This window comes from Pezoporus flaviventris, unplaced genomic scaffold (genome assembly GCF_033815535.1).
Source record: "Pezoporus flaviventris isolate CSIRO_AGI_PZ_B2104156 unplaced genomic scaffold, CSIRO_AGI_Pfla_v1 ptg000007l, whole genome shotgun sequence".
Classification (NCBI taxonomy): domain Eukaryota; kingdom Metazoa; phylum Chordata; class Aves; order Psittaciformes; family Psittacidae; genus Pezoporus; species Pezoporus flaviventris.
The window spans coordinates 11,088,817-11,109,835 of NW_026892555.1; the positions used below are offsets into that span (position 1 = coordinate 11,088,817).

At 41.1% G+C, this 21,019-nt stretch overlaps 1 protein-coding gene across 1 annotated transcript in view; it reads right to left on the minus strand.

The window, feature by feature from the left end:
* Positions 1-667: 667 nt before the first annotated feature.
* The window catches only part of FER1L6 (fer-1 like family member 6), a 54,280-nt gene continuing 33,928 nt past the window's right edge, over positions 668-21,019 (minus strand). Inside the window, exons 26-40 of the mRNA XM_061447569.1 lie at positions 20,104-20,226; positions 19,933-19,972; positions 19,347-19,462; positions 17,446-17,577; positions 16,277-16,402; positions 15,938-16,065; positions 14,049-14,219; positions 12,782-12,942; positions 11,702-11,844; positions 11,041-11,129; positions 8,843-8,941; positions 6,362-6,603; positions 5,864-6,027; positions 4,052-4,152; positions 668-1,660 (exon numbers count right to left, since the gene is read on the minus strand). Of these exons, the coding sequence (XP_061303553.1) occupies positions 1,480-1,660; positions 4,052-4,152; positions 5,864-6,027; positions 6,362-6,603; positions 8,843-8,941; positions 11,041-11,129; positions 11,702-11,844; positions 12,782-12,942; positions 14,049-14,219; positions 15,938-16,065; positions 16,277-16,402; positions 17,446-17,577; positions 19,347-19,462; positions 19,933-19,972; positions 20,104-20,226 (2,016 nt within the window). The 3' untranslated portion in view covers positions 668-1,479. The remainder of the gene's footprint in view (positions 1,661-4,051; positions 4,153-5,863; positions 6,028-6,361; positions 6,604-8,842; positions 8,942-11,040; positions 11,130-11,701; positions 11,845-12,781; positions 12,943-14,048; positions 14,220-15,937; positions 16,066-16,276; positions 16,403-17,445; positions 17,578-19,346; positions 19,463-19,932; positions 19,973-20,103; positions 20,227-21,019) is intronic.

Genomic DNA, 21,019 nt, shown 5'->3' on the forward strand with positions numbered 1-21,019 from the left:
TGACAGATTAATTTGCTTTCAGTTAATCACAGTTCCCCTGGACTGACCTGCTGATCTGTCTGTTTTGTGACATTTCTAGCATTTTGGTGCTGCTACAATGCAGCCACAGCTGTACAATCACGCTGCTGACTGATGCACATGTATTTTGGGAGGGAGGCAGATGTGCTGCTTCATTCACAGCAGAAGCAAATCAGCCCTTTGCCAAGGTCACACCGAGACAGGAGAGGGATGTTCCTGCTGCCAATGGGTCCATGTCACGGCCAAGGGGTACATGGCAAAGAAAGGAAAAGAGACCTCCAGAGATGATCTTTGGAAAGGATGCTACGTTGCAGATGTGAGTGTAGCACATCTCGACAACGCATGTACCAGCCCAGTCCTGCACACTGCTGGGGTGCTACCTTGCCATATGAAATGCAGACTAACTGCACAACACACAAAAAATGGCATGGGCCTGGTGAGTTTTGCAGAAATGACATTGCAGATGATGCTGAGTATGTCCTGGCTGGCACAGCACAAGCCTGGGCTTGAAAGCTCATCCTCCACCACAGCCTCAGGGCTGTACCTTGCCAGAGCCAGGGCTATCTGGGATGCTGCTGTTGTCCTGCCTCTGCTGGGTGGTTCAGCTTGGTAGGAACTTTGCCTTGCAGGGAAATCAAGTGCTGCTTTTGCCTGTCTCATTCTATGGACATGGAAAGGGAATTAGAAATTATAATTTTTTCCCCAGTCCCTGTTTATCTTGTGGTAGTTTAAGCTCTGCAGTTGTGGTGGCTGTGGAGGGAAGCCTATGCTTGAGTTTTCCTGAGGGTTTTGTGATGGGCTGGGGTGTTATGAGTGGGATGTCATTTCAGCCATCTTGTCCTAACAGGGCTGCTGCTACTGCTTGCTGCTGTTGTCCAGAGCCAAGGCTTGGTCCTGGATCAATGTATGTAAGATATCTTCATAGTGCATAGAGCTCCTACTGAGAGGTTCAAGATGAATTCTGCACATGAAACCAAATGAGACAATTTTACCTTAGGTCTTTTTTAATATACCTTTTAGCTCAAAATAATCATATTGTTATAAGTTCGTTGAATAACAGTTTAAATAATTAATTACAAAACTATGCAAAGACTGAACTATTCATTTAAATTGGTGCACATTTTGCTCTTAGTATTTAACAATTTGCCTGCAATAATAAATACGTGACTGACGAATCAGTTTCTGTATAGCACTGAGGAATTTACATTTAACTCAGTTTTAGATGCAGAATCAAACTTTAATTGTCAATAAAGCTGCACCAGTGTATTAATAATAAGCTGGATCTGAATAAGAAGCCAAAGACGATGTTAAAATATTCTAGGCCTCCAGTTTCTGATACAAATAGTTATGATTTCTTTTTACAAGGAATCAGGTGTGTTTCAGGTTGATTAATTCTGTATGCCTGACTTTTAACTGAAGTGTCTGCATATGATTGGTTACAATGAGAGCGGTAGCCTATTCTCATCCTGCAACTATCCTGTGACTGATTGCACCTGGCAGCGTGTAGATGAAGAGCACCAGGAAGACGATGAGAATGAGCAAAATTATGCCGATGATGATGTACTTCTTGTAATTTCTCCAGATCAGGTGATACAGACACTTGAAAGGGTTTACAAACCAAGAGAAGGATGTGTCCGGTCGGCTAAAGGGGAAGAAAGAAAAAGAGGAAGAAAAACATAAAAGCAGATCCAGCTATTTCCAAAGCTACCCCACTGCAAAATACATATTTGAGTCTAGGAAGGACCTGTAACTCCTGACAACCCACTATATAGTTTAGAGAGAACTTTCAAAAGTTTCACATTTTATCAGGTCTCTCTTCTTCCATCTGTCACTGAGCACAATCTCCACACACCATTAGGAATGAAATTCCAGTTCACACTTCATAACTACTGCAATTTAAGGCAAGATATGGGGTTCAAAATTACAGACAATATCATGATAAATCCCTAATGAGAAATGCAGACATCTTGAACTTCAGTACAAAGATTTCTAATCATTGCAAAGAATTTAGCTATGCAAAAGAATCCCCTGGTTTCAGCTGGGATAGAGTTAATTTTCTTCCTCATAGCAGGGACAGGTCTGTGTTTTGGATTTAGTCGGAGAACAAATCTGATAACACAGCTATATTTTAGTTGTTGCTGAGCAGCGCTTTCCCTGACCAAGAATTTTTCAGTCTCATGCTCTGCCAGTGAGGAGTGGCACAGAAAGCCAGGAGGAAACAGAGGCAGAACACCTGACCCAAACTAGCCAAAGGGGTATTCCATACCACAGCACATCATGCTCAGGATGTAGAACTGGGGGAGTCATCTGGAAGGGACCAATTGCTGCTCACGTCAGGCCGGGTATCATTCGGTGGGTGGTGAGCAATGTGGGTACTGTGCGTCACTTGTGCTCATTGCGGTTTTTTTTCTTTCCCCTTTTAGTTCTGTATTCTCTCCCCTTGCTATTTGCCTTATCATTAGTAGTAGTAGTAGTAGTAGTTGAGTTATTAAACTGTTCTTATCTCAAACTGTGGGGTTTACAATCTTTCACTTCTCTTCTGCATCCTGCCTGGAGAGGGAGATGGGGGTGTAAGTGAATGGCTCCATGGTGCTGAGTTACCAGCTGTGTCTAAACCACAACAAAGCAGTAAAAAGCTACTACAAAAAAATCTTATTGCTCAATGATCGTCTTGGTGTCATAACAGTCAGAGCAGCTCAAGCCTGGCATATAGCCCAAAATGGCATATTTTCAGAAGGAAATTTAAAACAGGCCTCCTGAAAACAGAAGAGAGGAAATCTAAGTAGTTTGACTGGGAAAATAAGGATGAGCCCCCTTCTGGTGGAGAAGATCTGCATTTCACAATCCTTTTTTTTTTTCCTAAATGTGGCCCTGTGTCATATTCTCCTCCATAACCAGGAGTTTGTTCACACTGTACGGCAAAACTGGCTGCATTCAGGGAGGGAAACAATGCTCTCCTTAGGAAAAATGTTGGCGTACTCTCTCCTGTGGCATGGCACCCAGCTCTGGAGGTCGCTATGTCTCTGACTTCAACAGCCTGCAGTGAGCTGAGGCAACATCTGTCAGCTTTGTCTGATGGATAATGTAACATGTACAGTGGTGTGAAGCAATATTAACACCTGCAAAATCGGGTGCAGGTTGTCTTTCTTATCCAATATCACTGTAATTGTGCAGATGGAGCAGTAGTAAAGAGAATAAAATTAACTGGGTGTCACAAAAAGCAATGTCCATGTCTCACTCCAGAGAGCTGTTTAAGGAGTTTAAGCAATGCCTTAGTCTCTTGAGAATTCAGTATTCAGCATGTGGAAGTGAATGCCAATGTGAGATAAGGTCTGTAAAGCTAAAAGGCCAACTGAATGTATTTTAATTGCAGGCTGTGTTTTATACTGAGATGGAAATGGCTCAGAAATAAATCAGCAAATAAACCCTCCAGGTTAAAAGGAATTATTAAAAGTTGCATACTCTAAAATTTACTGAATCACAGACTTGAGTAACAAAACCATTGGTCTGACACTCCAACTGCTTAAGGGCTTTTCATAATCTTTAAAGACGGGGGAAAAAAAAAGGCAGACTGTTGCTCATTTAATTTTTCTTTGCAACGTAGGCAAGAGAATTTGGTACCAGTAAGAGCAGAACATTTCTTATAATAGAGTGTGTCTGGAAAAGCATCCTCTCTTGATCGGCAGAGATGAAGAGATGGATCACTGCATGGATAACTTTAGCCAGCACAAAATTAGACTCACAGCACTTTATTTCTCATTTGCATATTTTTCTTTAGTTCCTGGATGTTTAACCTTTGCTACCTTTGCTCTAGTACATTAAAGAGTCTGCCACTGTCTAGTAGCTCCTAGAAGATAATTTTGGGTTTGAAATTGTTTTGTTTCTTAATTAAAAATGTCTCTGCTTCTCTGTGTGTTTAATTTTGTTGGTTCAATACATACATTTTAGGATAAAAGGAGGATAAGGAATAAGGAGACTGTCTCCTGCGGAATGCCCCTATCCAAGCTTGTTCAATGAATATGCTCCTACTCACTTGGGTTTTTCCAAAGGCTCGGGCTCCTTGCGAGCTTTGCCTACCGGATTCTTCTCAGCTTCTTCTGCTGTGACTAAGTGAAACTCAGCTTCCACCTTGCCCTGGATCGGAGAGATCATGCATAAGCATCCACAGATGGATTATTTTCATCAAATCCCAGTGGGATTTGGCTTGTGGAAAACTTATGAAACCAGCTGAGAAAATAAAAGGAAAGTGATTAAAGAAAATAAGACCAAGCCTTTGCAGTTAAAGAGAAATCACAAAGGAAAACCCAGACACCAAATTCCTGATTTATGCTCAAGGAACATGAGGCGTCCCTGTGGAAGACAAGGGCATCAAGAAATGGAAGTGGACTGGGAGAAAGAGAATCAATTGTATGAGAGCTGAGAAATTGGAACTAAAGTAAGATTTGAGAGTGGAGCCTGTTCACTAAATCCATAGGAAGTACACAATCACCTTCAGTCTGAAGAAGGCAATGAACTTAAATCTGACACTTGTTAAAACATTCTTCCTGCCGGAATGGACAGAAATATGAAGGAAGGGTGAGATTTATGAAAACCCCTTGGAGGATCAATGGAAGTCTAGAGAGAGAGAGGGAGATCCCCTGAAAAAGATCAAAGCAGGTGAATTTGTAGAGGGCTATACTATGGGAAGGGAGCTTACAGCTCTTGGTCTGTGTCCCCAGAAGGACCTAAATGCACCTAAGGGCTCCAACTACATTAATCCCAGAACTGGGCTGCAGCAATGCCCAGGCTTGAATTCAAGCTCCCGAAGTTCTCTGTGGCCATGTGAGCACATCGACTTGGGTTTGTCTTCACTAGCTCACACAGCTCTGTTCCACGCTCTGTTTCATGTAGACATGCCCCCAAGACCATATTCAGAATTACCTGTCAGTAAGTACTTCATGCCTAGATACACACATGCCTTCCACCTAGGAAACAGAGGATCAGAGCTGTCGTTCATTTGCCCTGCTTGTCCCTAAATTGCTGTAACAGTACAAAGGACTATTAAAGTCAGGGAAAATGGAGACTTTCTGTTATACACTGAAAATTTCAGCATAGCTCCATGTTATACACAGAGAGCACCACAACATTACAAAGAGAAGGTGCAGCAGCAAACCCTGAGATAAATGGCTATGTACATGCTGAGTGAGATTTACACCCTGATGCAAACCTTGTTACACTACAGGCTTTAGGCAGGTGAAAATTTGTGTGGCAACATTTATATTCTTCTTAGGAAGATGCTTGTAATGTAACAAGTCCTGTGGAGTTTGAGGGAAGCTGTCGTTTTAATTTGCTTTCCTGTATATCAATTGTATCCTGTCACTAAACCAAAATATATTGGCTTATTGAGCACTCTTCAACAAAAAGAGAAGACTGTGCTCTTTCTATTTCAGACATGTCACTAGCAAGGAGAATAACTACCGGTAGACTCCAAAATCAGTTCCTCTGCCCTGGCTGAAGTGAGAAATAAACAGTAAAGAAATAAAGAAGCAGGTGAAATTCCTCCCAGGACTTCCTCAGCTGACAGAAAGTTGGCTGGAACCACGTAATTTTCACTCTACCCATCCAGTGTGCTGGGTTATGAACAGTGAAAGAAAGCAAAGAAAAAGTGCAGAGTGCTCTGGGATTATCTGAATGGGTTCTAAGGAGAACCAGTAAAGATGGTTTGGACTTTGGAGGAGTCCCATGGATTATCAATGGTGGTTGTTCTGCAGATGCCATATCCAAAATCAACATGTGTCCGTCTCAGGATCTCAGCAGAGCATATCAGACCCAGAGAAAAGCTACTCATCTGTAGCGAGCTGCATACCGTGAGCTCCCCAGCCTTGATGAAAGGCCACCAGCCTCTGACACGCTTCTGCTGAAATATGGAGATCTTGTTTTCCTCACTTGCTGCCACAACCATGCCCAGGTCACAGCTCTTGGCTGTCTTTGCTGCTCGAGGGAATCCATTCAGGTTCAGCTCAAGAGTGCCTGGAGAGAAATAATGGGACAACTCTCAGAGACCAGGCAGACATGGAGGCGTTCAAACAGCAGCTCCCAGATGGGATACATGGAGCAGCAGCTTGGGCCCAAGCTCCAGAGCTGGGGATCTCTCTTACTGCCAGTCATTCATTTGTATTGCCCTAGCATGATGTCATCTAAGTTCCTAATTATTCCCCCTCCAAGAAATGTATAAGTTTGCAATGTGGTGCTTCAGAGAAAGGCAAGTAAAAGTTGGGTCATACACTGCTTTGTATGTACCTCTACAATACACAGGTCTGGTGAGACCTCAGGTGAAGTTCGGGCAGTTCCATTACATACTTACCCAAGAAATCATCTGAAGAGAGTCTTTCAAAGTCCCACACCTGAAGCACCAGCTCAGCAGGTATTTTGCGCTCTGTCTTTTCCAAGGAAAATATGTTTTCTCTTTTACTAACCACCATTTGTTTCTCTGCTGGGAGGTAGTGGAACGGGAACACAAAGCGCCAGTTGAAGTTACCCTCTCCTGTCAAGGAGTTGTAATGTACGTCTGTCTCCTGTTTGTCCTCTTCCAGGCCCTTTATCCACCTATGGCAAGCACTGCTGTCACCAGGGGAGCTTGAACTGTGGTTATCATTGGTTACAGGCATGATCATTTACTAATTCCTACCTAATCAGTAGGAGGCAACACACCATTCAGGACTGTTACACACAGCAACAACCAGCTGGCCACTTGCTATTGGCCAAGATGTTTGTCTTCCTTGGGACAGGCAAGACAGCATCAGTCACTTACTCACTAGTAATCACCCTGTATTCATGTTGTGCCACTTTAATAAATTCCGTGACAGTGTTCCAAAACTGATGTCAGTGCTCAGTATTAGAATCTAAATTGTTTGCAGTTCCTGTTTGGGAGTATAAACATGGCATAAGTATGGTTGGAAAAGCCTCTGGTTTTCCCTGTGATTTTCTCTTGATTTCTGCTACAGTATGAACAACATCTGATGTGCAATGCTATGGTACAAAAGGCCAATGCTTTCTTCAACATAATCCTCTCTTCTGAAGAGCTCCACTGAGGTTATGATCCAGCTAGGTATGTTTTAGTTCTGAAGATGATTTATCACAGCTTGAGTAAAGATCAACATTTTGTGCTGCATCCAAAGAGTGGCTTTTCCCCTGCAAGCCCCATACTTTCAAAAGGGAATTGGGAAAACCAGTAACAATATACCAAGCACAGCACTGCACCGCACCAGTGAAAGTCCATGCTTCATGACAGATTCAGTGCCATGTACACTATCTGAACATGATGAGATTTGTGTCCTCAGCATTAACACACAGAAGCAGTTAGTTTTCCACTCCTGCCTTTCCCTGTCAGACTGCTCTGACACTGATAGTGATGTCCTCATGTTGTCACACAGCCTCAGCACAAAGGCTGGCTCCTTATTTATTTCCTCAATTTTTCAAACTCAGAGCTACTCTGCTACTGCTCTGGACACGTTGGTTCATTGCTAAGTTGGATATACCTCTGTGAACTCCAGTGATGTCCTGGTAGCTCCTCTCAGGGAACTGCAAGGGGAAGTTTGCTCAGTCAGTGTGTGCAACAACTGCAGATGCAGCATGCTGAGGACTACATGGTTGTATTAGTGTGTGCTTCACTTGGGCTAATTTCACCTGCTCCAAAGGAGTTGTACCATTCCTGGTGCCCCACACAGCTTGGTCAGAGATAACTCAAGTTTTCCTGTTAAAATGCATGTAGATATACCTTACAGAAGAGTAAGAGCTGCTACCAGGCTGCCCTGTCTTTATGCTTACTTTGGATTTGTTATTATGATTTCCAGAACCTGCAAAATGGAAAATACCCTCTTTTCTCTGCCCCATCAGTCCCAGTGCTTCCCTCAGTGGTCAGTGGCAATACAGCAACAGGTTTTTAGGGAAAATCATTTTGCCATATTCCTAGCATCCTACAAACTCAGATTTTTCCAGGACTCCCCAATGATGCAATTCGTATTAACATATAATCCCACTCTCTAGTAGTGGAAACACAGCAAGAAATCTAACACCAGTCTCGGACCTGAGATTCGCAATACTTCCTACTTGTGCCATAATTTCCCCCCAGTCTGTCTGCTACCTTTATTCAAATACTGCTCAGAAGCAGAAAGTGCAGAGCAGTACTCTAAAACAGGAAAGCAATTTGAAGAAATAACCTGCTGCACTCTCAGGAAAGAGCTGGTTTGAGTGTCAAACTCCCCTTTCTTTCTCTCATTTTTCTTTCATGTGATGTGATATCTTTCACTGGCTATCCCAGTAACATCTGTGAAGCTGCGATAGACATTTAGTCTGCAGCAGTAAGGAGTTGAAGAGCAGAAAGTCCCCATGTGATGTTCTTCCCAGCATGGCCATGGTCATTCACCCACACATTCCCCACAGGAGGTCAGGAAGCATTTCCAGCAGAGGTAGCCTGCAAACACCTGCTTTTAGTTTTTAATGTGGTCATCATTCCCCTTTCCCTGATTATGTCAAACCCCTTCGTATCTGTGTGAGCTCTTACAGTGCAGGTCCTTTAAGTGTTTGATCTCTGCTCAGCTCTTGGGTTGGTTCTCATCTTGTGCCATCTCTGCTTGAACAGTCAGTAACGACCAGTGTCATTTCAGTTACTGGATTTTAGGATGCCAAAACAGCAGTATCAAATATAAATGAGTAATTTGAGCAGCCATTTAGAGCAAAGTACCAAGGTTACAGAAACAGTTTATCCTATGTTCTCATAACATTTTTTTTTGGCCTGATTTTTGAATGAAATATTACATGTTCTCTTCAGTCCTGAAAAACTTACCCTTTTACATAGATATCACTTGATTTTTGCCCCGTAAAGATATTTTCGTCTTCTAGAATTACATCCTCTGTATTCCAGATTATTACCCTCAGTTCATAGCTGAAAAAGAAAAGAAAGTAGGCCTATATATACTCAAGCTCTGGTCAGACACTAACATAAACCTCTATCAAATCATACTTTTAAAAAGTGAGAAATGTTGTATTTTTGCAAAACTCTTAAAATAGTATCAGCCTCAGATTTCTTCTGTTTACAAAAGTCTAGTGACAGAGTGAGGATGTGGCTCCTTTCAGCTCTTGGAGTGTGCTGGATTACAGCAGGGTCACTGCCAGTTTTGGAGGGATGGAAAATTCCTTGTTTTTTATGTGCCTGTTCCTTTTCAGTTCTTTTCACAGAAATGCTGCAGTGAAACAAAGCAAAATTGGTCGGAACAACATCATCAGAGAAGTCTCCAAAACAGTGAGCATCTTGCTAATAAAACCCAGAGCAACCTATGAGGTGCTTTTCAATACAAATGCCTAAAAACATTGTGTTTGGTGCAATCCAGTGCATTAAAAGAGAAGAGAAGCACTCTTTAGTATATTTTTGTTTAAACAAGTACAATCATCTTTAGAGGTCACGGTAAAAGGAACTGACATTTCCCCATCTTTTTCACTCCTTCTATACAGACATTTATAGTGGCCACACAAAGCTTTAGAAGCTTGAGCTGAAATACAGATGTTGCAAGTGACATAAAAAATCATACTTAAAAATTTAGGTGTGCATTGAGTCATTGTATGAATTGCAAAATTAAAAGATCCCCAAACCTATGTTTGAGAACACCAGTGTCTGATTTTTCTGATAAGACATGTGTTGTCTTCATCATAGCCTCAATCTCAGGTGTGAAACAGTTTGCCTTAGAAGTTACCAAGTACCCTATGTCATAGAATCATAGAATCAGTTAGGTTGGAAAAGACATTTGAGACCATTAAGTCCAACCGTTACCCCAGGACTGCTAAGACCAGCTCTTAAAAACATGTTGACCACGAAAACCAAGCCTCCACACTAGGCAAATAAACTTTCACCTGCAGTGCTCCATCAGAGCCTTGTTCAGTCATCAACCAGAAATGTTTTCACAGTGTTTAAAGTCTTCTGGAGCCTGGAACCTGTTTCAGTGCAGCAAATAAGCATTTTGCAGCAAAACGTGTAACTCATGCTTGCACGTTTACTTTCTTATAACAAATGGTTTGACAAAATTTTTCCCTGCTTTTGTAGACTACATAAATGGCAGCAATAATTTGTTTTAGTGGGTATGGTTAGTTTTAAAGCTATTTGGATTGCACAATTCTTCTTAAGGAGCTTTGTAGACATTTCTGATCTGAAGAAAATAAGTGTTACAGGGACTCCTACTTTTGTCAAACCTTGGCTTATGTCAAAGGAAAGGAAAAGAAAAAAGTTTTTATGACATTGTTTCTTGTTCAAACATAAATACAGGAATAGTACCTGGTGCTGCTTCAGACATAAAATTCTCAGGAAAGGCCTTGCTGAAGTATTGGAATAAAGCTGATACAGATAGGCTGAGAACTCTGTCACTCATTTCTGTGTTTTATTTGCATCCAGTTAGCATGAAGGACCATGTGTAGTGTTGTATATAAAGTAGCATAAGTATCTGTGTGAAATCTGAGAGGTTATTCTAAAAGTATCTCTTCTATCTGCTGCTGCTTTATACATTTCTTGATCTTGTCTTTGCACGAAGTGATGGAAATGCAATAGGTTGCATTTCCATTGCAACTATTGCATCAAATTAAAGGTATCAACTGGGGTCAAGTAAATTATCTGTCTGAAAGAGGTAGTGAAACTGGAATGACTTATTTTAGCTGAACAAGTGGATGATAACATCAGAATTATTAAGGGACTCCTGCCTCCAGCCACCTGCCATCTCTATATGAAAAAAAGGGATATCTTTCTAAAAGAGATTTGTGATAGTCCTTGATGAAAAAAATCACCAACAGTTCTTTGAGTTGTCTAATGGAGGAGATGAGCTAGATGCTCTCATTTGACTTGAAGTCATGTGAACCTAGGAAAACTTTTCTCAGGATTACAGCAGTTTGTTGTGGTAGTTCTTTTTATAGTTCTTTCCATAGTTCTTTCTAGACACTTGAGGAAGATGCAGTCTGTGAAGACTTATGCCACTATGCTGGGAGGCAAGTACAGAGTATTACCCTTTAGGTTTTCTTGGTGAAATGTCCACTGGGGGTCCTGGCAGAGGCATATCTTTAGGAAACATGTCAACCCACATCTGTACACAACCCTTGAAAGCAAAGAGATAAACATATCTGTAAACCCTGTTTTAGAGAGACTTTAAAAGGATTTAAATGTAGTTTTAACATCCAAAACCACTGCTTCCTCTATAAGCACCAACCAGCTCACTATCCTGTAACTATGATCTAATCTATAAACTTACTATATTTTTTTTTCCATACTATCATTCTATCAATCTCTCAGGAATTTGATGAAATTGAAATTGAGCTCAAACACTGGCAACTTCAAGGTAAATTCCATATAAAAATAGTACGTGATGAACAGAAAAGAACCTCCTAAGTCTAAATACAAGCACAGTTTTTGTTAACTTAATAAACTAAAGCATTTAAAAGCATGAAAATATGCAATTGCACCTTGTGTGATTACCATGTATTTAAGTAACTGGCTCTATACATACATGTGTGACAGTTTCCAGGTTGATACTGCACAAAATTGCATGCATAGTACAACACTTGGATGCTGTCTCTGTGAGTTTGCAGATGCAAGTAAAAAACACAGTAACTGGAGGAAAAGAAAATTGCTCCTGGGTCTACCATCACCACCACCTCTGAGCTGCTCTACCTGTTCTATGCCTGGCTTATCCTTATGGTACAGAGGCCGAGTCTCAATGTGCTCTGGGACCAGTTTGTACCCAGCTCCAGGAATTTCTTCCCAAGCATGTAAAACCTTTAAGGAGAGGTGTTCATACGATTCAGTTGGCTCTTCTATAGCAAAAAGTAAAACAAAAAGAACAAAGGCAGCTGAATTATAATGCTGAACCCCTTGGTAAAATGTTCCATTGATTATTAAAGATGGTCACTAAAAATTTGCTTTAGTTAAAGTAAAGGTTTTACGAATTATCCCAGCTAAGTAAAGAGAGGTCTTGAAATGCATTTAATTCTTGTAAATAAGGGTACCCACAGGGTAACTGGAATATTAGCACTTAGGCAACAGTTTATCTGTAAAACAGCAAATAATTTCACTATTACAACCAGCGGTTTTTCACAGGAAGGTGGGAGAAACTACTCCTACAGAAAACTGCAAATCTGTTTTTTTACAGCTCACAAAAGACAAGGAAATTTAGATTTTGATGGAGCTGGCAGTAAATATGCACTAGTAGTTATATCTACACCTCATTTTGCCTTGTGATGGCAACAGCAAAGACCCCCCTGGAGAACCAAATCGCACCTCAAGGGAAGAGGGTTGAAGTCCATGGGCAAGAACACGTCACCTTCTAATGTGCTCAGCTTGGCCATTGAAGGAAGTGAGACCCCAGAGAATGGCACCTCTAGGAAGGATCAGTGCTAATATTGAAAGCAGGGAGGATACCGGAAAGCAGAGAAAGCCTTTTGAGCTCTTGAGCTTCTCTTTCCTCCTTTTTTGTGTGGGCTCTAAGCAAAAGAACTCAGACTACTGAAGGGGGATATCTTCTAGATTAGGAGAGAAATACACAGGGGAGAAGCAAATTAAGACTTCTCTGTGTCAGGAAACTATTATGAGTTTTCCTGTGGGTGCTATCACTGAGGTCCTGGTAGTTGACAAAAGGTTTGTTTGGGATTTAAAGAGTTGGTATTAAACCCTTCCTAATGGCCACAGCTACAGCCTTTGCAGGCTGTTGGTACTGCTACAATGCAGTTGAAGAATGATGAAGTACTTCATTACCATTCTCATCTTCTGTGAAGACTGTTTGTCCCTTGAAGACTTTTGTTCCTACTTGTATCTCCCCTGGCCGCATGAACGGTCCGCTGATTCTGTAGTCCTTACACAGCTTAGTGAGGATCTCGCTTGGTTTGGTTGTATCTCGCCATGCATTGTACCCTTCTCTGCAAGGAGGGAACAGAGAGTGAAAAGAAATGCGTGAGTTTTCCCTCAGCAAAGTGCACTGACAAATCAGGACTCCCCATGAGGAGGTTTGCTTTGTGATCAATGGCCAAACTTTCCCCTTGAATTGTCCAGCACTAGTTCTTATTTGAGACACCCCCTCTGCCTGCTCAGTTTGAAGCAGCCTTACCCACAGCTTAGATGAAGTAGCCAGGCATTGGCATGCTCCCCTAAGAAGAAAAGGACCAGAGCTCATTCCTTATTTTACCTAAAGGATTCAAGCTACATGTTCCACCTGCAGTTAAGGAGAAGTGTTCTGTGGCTCCCACATGCAGAGGAGAAGCTGATATTTGGGACAGGGAACAAGTTCATGAAGAAATACATCACACTGGAGACTGACCTGGCAAAGGAAGCCTTGGGGTTTGGTCTGTGCTCCTGGATTTCTTTTCTGCATTGTCTGCCTTTTGTTTATTGGTAAAATAAAGAAACAACCATAGGAGAAGAACCCCAAACCCACATGTCTCAGGTCAGTGCTCTGCCCTAGACCAATGGAGCTATTTTAGTTTTGCTTTCTTTGCATTAATTCATCTTTGTCCGCAATACCTTTGAGAATGCAGCCATATGGCAGTGACTAGGAGCTCAGAACCACTGCCCTGTGGCTCATGTCTGCTACAAAGGCCATGCCAGCATCCCCTCTCTGCTCCTGCTTTCCCCAGGGCCACAGCAGCCCCCACCAATCACTCCAATTGCAGCTGAATAATGGAGAGCAGAGTACAGCCCTGTCATAACTTCTCTGACAGGTTTTTTATCACTTCCCCTTTTTTGCCTGTCCGAAGGCAATTTATTAAGCAGGTATATGTTACACAAAGGCTGGTTACTATCTAAAATACCTGGTGAACAAACAGTGCTGTTAATTTTAAAATCCCCACTTCCTACTGAGGCTGGCAGCTGCCCAAAGCCACTGTTAACCGCTTGGGTGAATTTTAATTAAAATACCTCCTGTGATGCTTTAATGCTGAAGAAAGTATAATACATAGGCACATCTGGAATTTCTCCTCCAGTCAAGTCACTTGCTGTGCGGGCTGTTGCTGTCTGAAGAGGTACTTACATTTCATATTGACTTTGTAAGCCACAGGTAGCTCGATGCCTGCTGTAGAAACGGTTTTCCAAATCGATTTTAGTCTCTCCAATGAGATCATCTGTTCCCACAAAGTCATGGTCATAGATCAGGACTGTGAGCAAGGAATCCTTGGGGAATGTAGCTTGGATTTCAAATGATCTACAGCAAAAAATGAGACCTATGTGCAGTCAAATCAGTTTTGAAGCTTAAAAGGTTAAGTTAAAAATACTGAGTAAACAACGTGTGGATAGTGTCACTTTGAATAATCAGTGGGGAGGGGGAGTTTGATAGTGTTTTTTTTTTGTTCCAATTAATTATCTGAACATACTGGAAACACACAGTACAAAAGTATTGTCTTTCTCCTGCTTCCCTATCAAAATCCCCAGGTTAAATATTGAATAATGGAATGTCAGGTCACCCACTAAAATGATCAGGCAAAAGTTCTAAACAAGCGTCAAAAAAGCAAGGATCAGAACTCCCTTTTCACTCAGTGCATTTTCCAGGTATAGAAATCATTGCTGAGATGTTTAGAGATGCTGCAAATATAAAAGTGATTTAAAAGAGACTTGAAAAATTAGTGGAAGATGGGACATCCTCACCAGCACAACACTGGCTCTGGATTTCTCCAGAGCAAAAAAAAGCTTTGTTTCCTGAAGGATGAGTTCTTTCCTTATTCTCCAAGCAGCCAAAGTCATTTTTTTAGCAAAAGCAGAGTAGTTTTTGAAGAAGAGAGATGTTTGAGAACAGTCTGGGATTGCTGGAGGTCAGCGGCGCCATGCTGACCAGGGTTTCTAGGATAACAAGCAGTAGTTACTGTGACTGATGCTACAGCACGCTGCGAAGAAGTTGCTGGTCCAGTCACCCTGGTGTTGTCACTGGCAGCAGCAAGGACTATGCGAATGAACAGCTCATTCCTAACATTTTCTAAAGCAAACATAATGGTGATTTCCCATTCCATGTATACGCATCTATACTGCCTGTGTTTTATCATGATGATGGTTCAGCTGCAACCTCTGCTAAGGAGATTAAATCATAGAAACTGAGATGGCATGCTATGAAGGGACTGCTCTACTCTTGTCTTTTCTCCTTATGCTGTTTCTTAAGTCTCTGCTTTTGCAGAGAGGACCCTGGCCAAGGGGACTTTCAGTCCAACCCAGTATAGTTTCTCTGTCTTAGTGTTCTAAAAGAATAACTCCATCCCAATTCAAAACATTTTCAACCTTCTTAAAACAGAGAACTTGCTGGCAAAAACACAGCTGTTGACATTAACAATATAAATAAGTATAAAATACTGAAAACACAAAGTTGGTGTTTACTGACAGCTTGCCCCTGGCTCACCCATTCAGAAGGCTCTGCAGGTTCAAAAAACTAGGGGTTTTGTCGTAGTTCTAAAATCATGAGATTTATTTGGCATTTATTCAACCTGAAACAGCAACAAAGACTGTGAAATCACACTTCAATGGGCTAAGGTGTCCCTGCCCACGGCAGGGGGGTTGGAACTAGATGATCTTAAGGGCCTTTCCAACCCTAACTATTCTATGATTCTATGATTCTATGATATTTATTTCCCTTGAAGCTTAACAACTGCATTAATTAACACAGGCAAGATCATTTGTTGCCTCATTTCCTCTCATGCATCATTCTGCAAAACCTCTCACAGCTTGCATTCTGTGATGTGTTATGACTGGTGTGAAAATTAGAACATTTATTACCACACAGGATGATACAATTCTCAACATTTTAACCGACAGAATTACAAAACATCCAAACAGGCAAAAATCAGTATATAAAAACCACTTTGCAATAGTAACATCAATAGTGGTGGCAAGTGATAAAGCAGGAATCATCCCTGAATAAGAAAATAAGAGATCACTGACCTTCCAAATACTGGGTTTAGCTGCTTGGGGATGTAGTTTTCCCTGTCTCTAATTTCTGTGTTGCCCAGTCTCAGCACAATGTAGGGATCTGACTTGCCATCTGGATCAGCTGGGCTGAGGTTAAATGCCTGTTAGGGAGAAAGACTGTGTCCTCGAGAAGCTTGTCAACTCTGGACACCCATTTCTAAAACACAAAACATTGTCTGAAATATGACCCAAAAAGTTTCTACCACATAGGTAAGGATTTTAGAAGCTTCACTGCAAAGACACTGGAGGTAAACTGAGTTGAAAAGAAACACCCAAGTTATTCCAAGGTTAAAAGAACATCTGCCTACTTACTGCCACAATATAAACTCTGATGAGGACTTTGACAGAGTGATTTGGTGGTATCCCTTGCAGGATGCGAGGCTGCCCTCTGTCCAGCAAGCTGCCATCCTTAGGACTTGGGTATATGCAGAAGGAGCCCTGGTAATAGATTGTAAAAGACATTGTCTTTTATCTCCCTCGAAAACAGATCAATATAAAGCCAACTCTCTGAACACAAACAAAACATCATTCAAGCAGCCTGCACTGCAGTATAAATGTATACACAAAACCTTTTATGGTACCACTCAAAGAGACCACAAGCTTCAGTGTGATAAACATCATCTTTTTAAATGCTTCTGTTCTATAATCAAATCATGGTACAATCACCGTGATTGCAAGGAGTACTTGCATGCCCTTAGCTCTCTGGTTTATTATTTAAAGGCACTCACACCTGCAGGTGTTCTAAATCTAGTTTTCTTAATATTTATATTCTAAAAAATGTTATTTTGCCCTTAACTGTATATTTGCAAATTGGTAACTCCACTGAGTCAGTTTCACAGCAGTGCAAATGGAATCCAACTGTATTTTCGCAGCCACTCTACAACTCATAAATCAGTATTAACTCACACTGCTGAGTAGCTCATAATGCATGAAAGCAGCTAGCAAGTCATTTGAACAGAAATTTGCATTGCAACTAATTGAGGTATCAATGAGTTCAACCAGTTCCTCTAAACTACAAAGTTCTTGAAATCCTATTAACATTATTCGTGCTTTGAACTGTTTTCAGATTGCCTGATGGTGCCCTGGATCAGGCTGTGCAATTGTTTCCAACTGGAGTAGCTGTAAGGGCCTCCATTTGGACTACTGAAAATTACATATAAGATGCTGTAGCTGATACTGCACTAACTAAGTTGCATTAACGCACTTTTGATTACATAACGTCTCTCTTCTTCCTCTTCTGTGATTTAAAACTCTTTTGTAATTTGTTGTTTCAAACCAGCAGTGAACACGTGATGCTGAATGCTGCTTTCATCTATCAGATAATGGGAAAGGAAAAATATGACTCTAGATCCCATAAAAGAAATAATTCTACTTACAATAGGCTGTCAATGTTTTTTTCATTCGTCTTTGGTTTATCCAAAATATGCATGAAAACATAAGGTCTCCAAATTATTACCCATTTAATCAGCGTTAAAGCTCACCTTAAATTTTCCTATTATTCTGTCTTCAGAGTCAGCATGAACTTCATCATTAGATTTTCCTCTTAAGAGCTGGAAAGTTTTCACCCAGTCCTCAAAGTTATTAAATTCACTCTCCAAGTCTCCTTCATAAATCTTTGAAAATAGAAGAATGCTTATTTTTTGTGATGCAGTGAATATATTTATAGCAACTTTTTTATTACAGGGTGCCTAGAAATCCATTTTGACTCAAAACACAGATTTTAATAAAACCAAGGTTTTGCAAAGTCCTTCAGGAAAAAAAAAAAGTTAATTCCCCACCTAAAACAGGAACAGTTCTGTCCTTAACCAAAGTCCTTCCCAACTACTGGAATAGCACATTAAATCAGTAGGTAGAAGTGGCTCTGGAAGGGCCGGAATGAACATTTGTAAGCACTGGTGTGGGCGAAAAACTGATTGTGTTACTCTTTGCTTCTGTTTCCACTCTGCAATGTGCCTTTGATGTACTGCTGTTGATGAGAAAATGAACATGAGCTGGCAGTGTGTGCTCACAGCCCAGAAAGCCAACCGTATCCTGGGCTGCATCAAAAGGAGCGTGACCAGCAGGTCGAAGGAGGTGATCCTGCCCCTTTACTCTGCTCTTGTGAGACCTCACCCGGAGTATTGTGTGCAGTTCTGGTGTCCTCAACATAAAAAGGACATGGAACTGTTGGAACAAGTCCAGAGAAGGGCCACGAGGATGATCAGGGGACTGGAGCACCTCCCGTATGAAGACAGGCTGAGAAAGTTGGAGCTGTTCAGCCTGGAGAAGAGAAGGCTGCGTGGAGACCTCATAGCAGCCTTCCAGTATCTGAAGGGGACCTATATGAATGCTGGAGAGGGACTCTTCATTAGGGACTGTAGTGACAGGACAAGGGGTAACGGGTTAAAACTTAAACAGGGGAAGTTTAGATTGGATATAAGGAGGAAATTCTTTCCTGTTAGGGTGGTGAGGCACTGGAATGGGTTGCCCAGGGAAGTTGTGAATGCTCCATTCCTGGCAGTGTTCAAGGCCAGGTTGGACAGAACCTTGGGTGACATGGTTTAGTGTGAGGTGTCCCTGCCCACGGCAGGGGGGTTGGAACTTGGTGATCTTAAGGTCCTTTCCAACCCTAACTGTTCTATGGTTCTATGATTCTACTGATCCATTCTGTTAAGTTAATGTGTCACAACATGAAAGCAAAGCAGACAGTAATAAGGTGCTGTGGGGACAGAGCTTTAGCATAGGCAAAAAGACCAAATAATTTTTAAAAGAATGTTTTTTTTTTCAATACTTCCTTCCAGTAATTTATCAAGAGTTATCCCATGGACTACTGCCATCTCTTAAAAAGGGAAACGGCAGTTTCAAATTCCCATTTATTCAGCTACAGTCTAATCCAAGCAGTCCTAAGCCTTTCAAACCTCTTCATCTCTCCCGTCATTTTGCATGACCTGTGGTTTTCTTTGGATTCTTCCTATCGTTACCCAATCAAATTCTAATGCAAGCTGAATGTTACCTCCCCAAGAGGAGGATGCGCAAGCAATGGCAGTGTTGCCTTCCATACTCTTTTTGAAGTAATAGCCTGCAATATTTCCAACATGAATTTTGGCATTTCCAAATTCAGTGGTTTACAGGCAAACAACAAAACTGAATTTTCACTAAAGTCTCCCCAGGTATGCTTATAGTGGTAAATTGAAGGTCTGAGGCCAAGCTGGCCGCATCTGCTGTATGAGACCCTGGCTTCCTCTGGGCCCCATGTGCTGAAGTGCGTTATCACTATCATTTTGTATTCATTTTAAAGTCTCTGAAATAAATGTAAGGAGGGTTTGCTAAATTCAGCTGCTGATGTCAAGCTTTGGGAAGACACTAATAATAGTCTTACTTCTCAGCCTTACTTCTCCCTTACCTGCAGTGTTGCTAAGTTTGGAGTTTCTTTCTGTTTCCTTTTCAGTGTCTTTTCCTTCTTCCTTTTGTCTGGCTCCTCTTCTATGATCAATGCAATGTGGTCAGAAGTTTGATTATCTGTAAAGATTTCATGACATCATGTAGGTTTTAGTGAGCGAAGCACATGAAGTGCTTCAGATAAGGATACAATATACATTTTAAAGAGTCCCCCTCACTCCTTCTCTATTCATTTTATTACTGCCAAGCATAAGTCTTCTCTTTTCCCACCACTCGTCCCAGGCAGACATGTCATATTATCCTCTCTGTGGCTAACTGTCTTCAGTGATAAGCTTGGTGGACCACCACTAGTGATGGTGACCCGTATCACTCCTTCCTTGCTTCCTCCTTTAAAACAGAAATCACCTCAATCATTGGTGAAGTGCAGTCAGCTCTGGCATGGGAACATACTATAATTCTGATGAGCTGTGAAGGAAAGAACCCAGTATCTGGTAGTACTGTTACCAGACATTGAGTGCTGACAGTAAAATAGCAGAGAAGCAAAGTATTGGTATTACAAAGTAACAGAAAAATGCAAATAATTTACTCACTCTCTTCAGGTTTTCCCTCATTGGAAAATATTCCTTTAGCCTTTCAAAAGAAAAAGATGATGGACAAACTCCTCATTATGCATGTAATGCCAAAAAGGAATCATTCAGCAGTAAATCTACTTTTACAACATTGTTCACCCAGGAGAGTTTTGGCCATTCTCTGTGACTTACCTTTTGCATTTTGAGCACAGAAGCATAGTATTTTGACCACCAGTCAATAACATTTTCAGCTGATTCATCTGCAATCGTTCTTTTTCTCCTCTTCGTTGACCGTCGGATGGATTTTTTCATACCCTATCAAAGCATGGGGAAAATACTATTGAACTTTAGAATTGATTAAAACTAATCACCTGAATCATGACAAGCATGAATAGATGTATATGAAGAAAATTTCAACTTCTAAGAGCTAAATAAAATGAATTATGAATTATATGTCTCTGCCTTTTATTGCTAAACGGTTCATCATAGAATCTTAGAATCATAGAATAGTTTGGATTGGAAGGGACCTTCAAAGGTCATCTAGTCCAACCCCCTGCAATGAGGAAGGACATCTTCAATTAGATGATCATCATATTATTAAAGCTATCTCTGTATTACCTACTGATGATGCCAGAACTTTAAACATTTAAGTTATTGCTACAGGATGAGCCACTAAAACAGGCAAATCTACACAGAGAAATAGGTAAGGCTCTTTTAAGGGATGTGAACATTCAGATACAAATTGGTTTCTCCCACTTAAGTCTGCAAGTATTTTAAGAACTCCTATTACTACTTTATTGCCTTTTGGAAGAACAAATTTCCAAAAGTTGTGCAGTTTAGCTGTTCTTTTCTTATAAAAAGCTAAAATCTGATCCTGAAGATCATCATGTGGCAAATCTTACTAACTTCACTCTTGTATAAAGATTGGCCCTTTTTAAAGAGTGTTTTATCCTATGCCCTTGCAGAGAGTTGTCAGTTGGGCTGGGGAGGTCAGAGCAAAGGCAGATCATTGGGATGATACCTAGATAAGTGGGAATGGTAATTAATATAACACAGATGGTTAAATTACAGGTTCACTTGAGGACTCTTTTCTTACTATAGTTTGCTG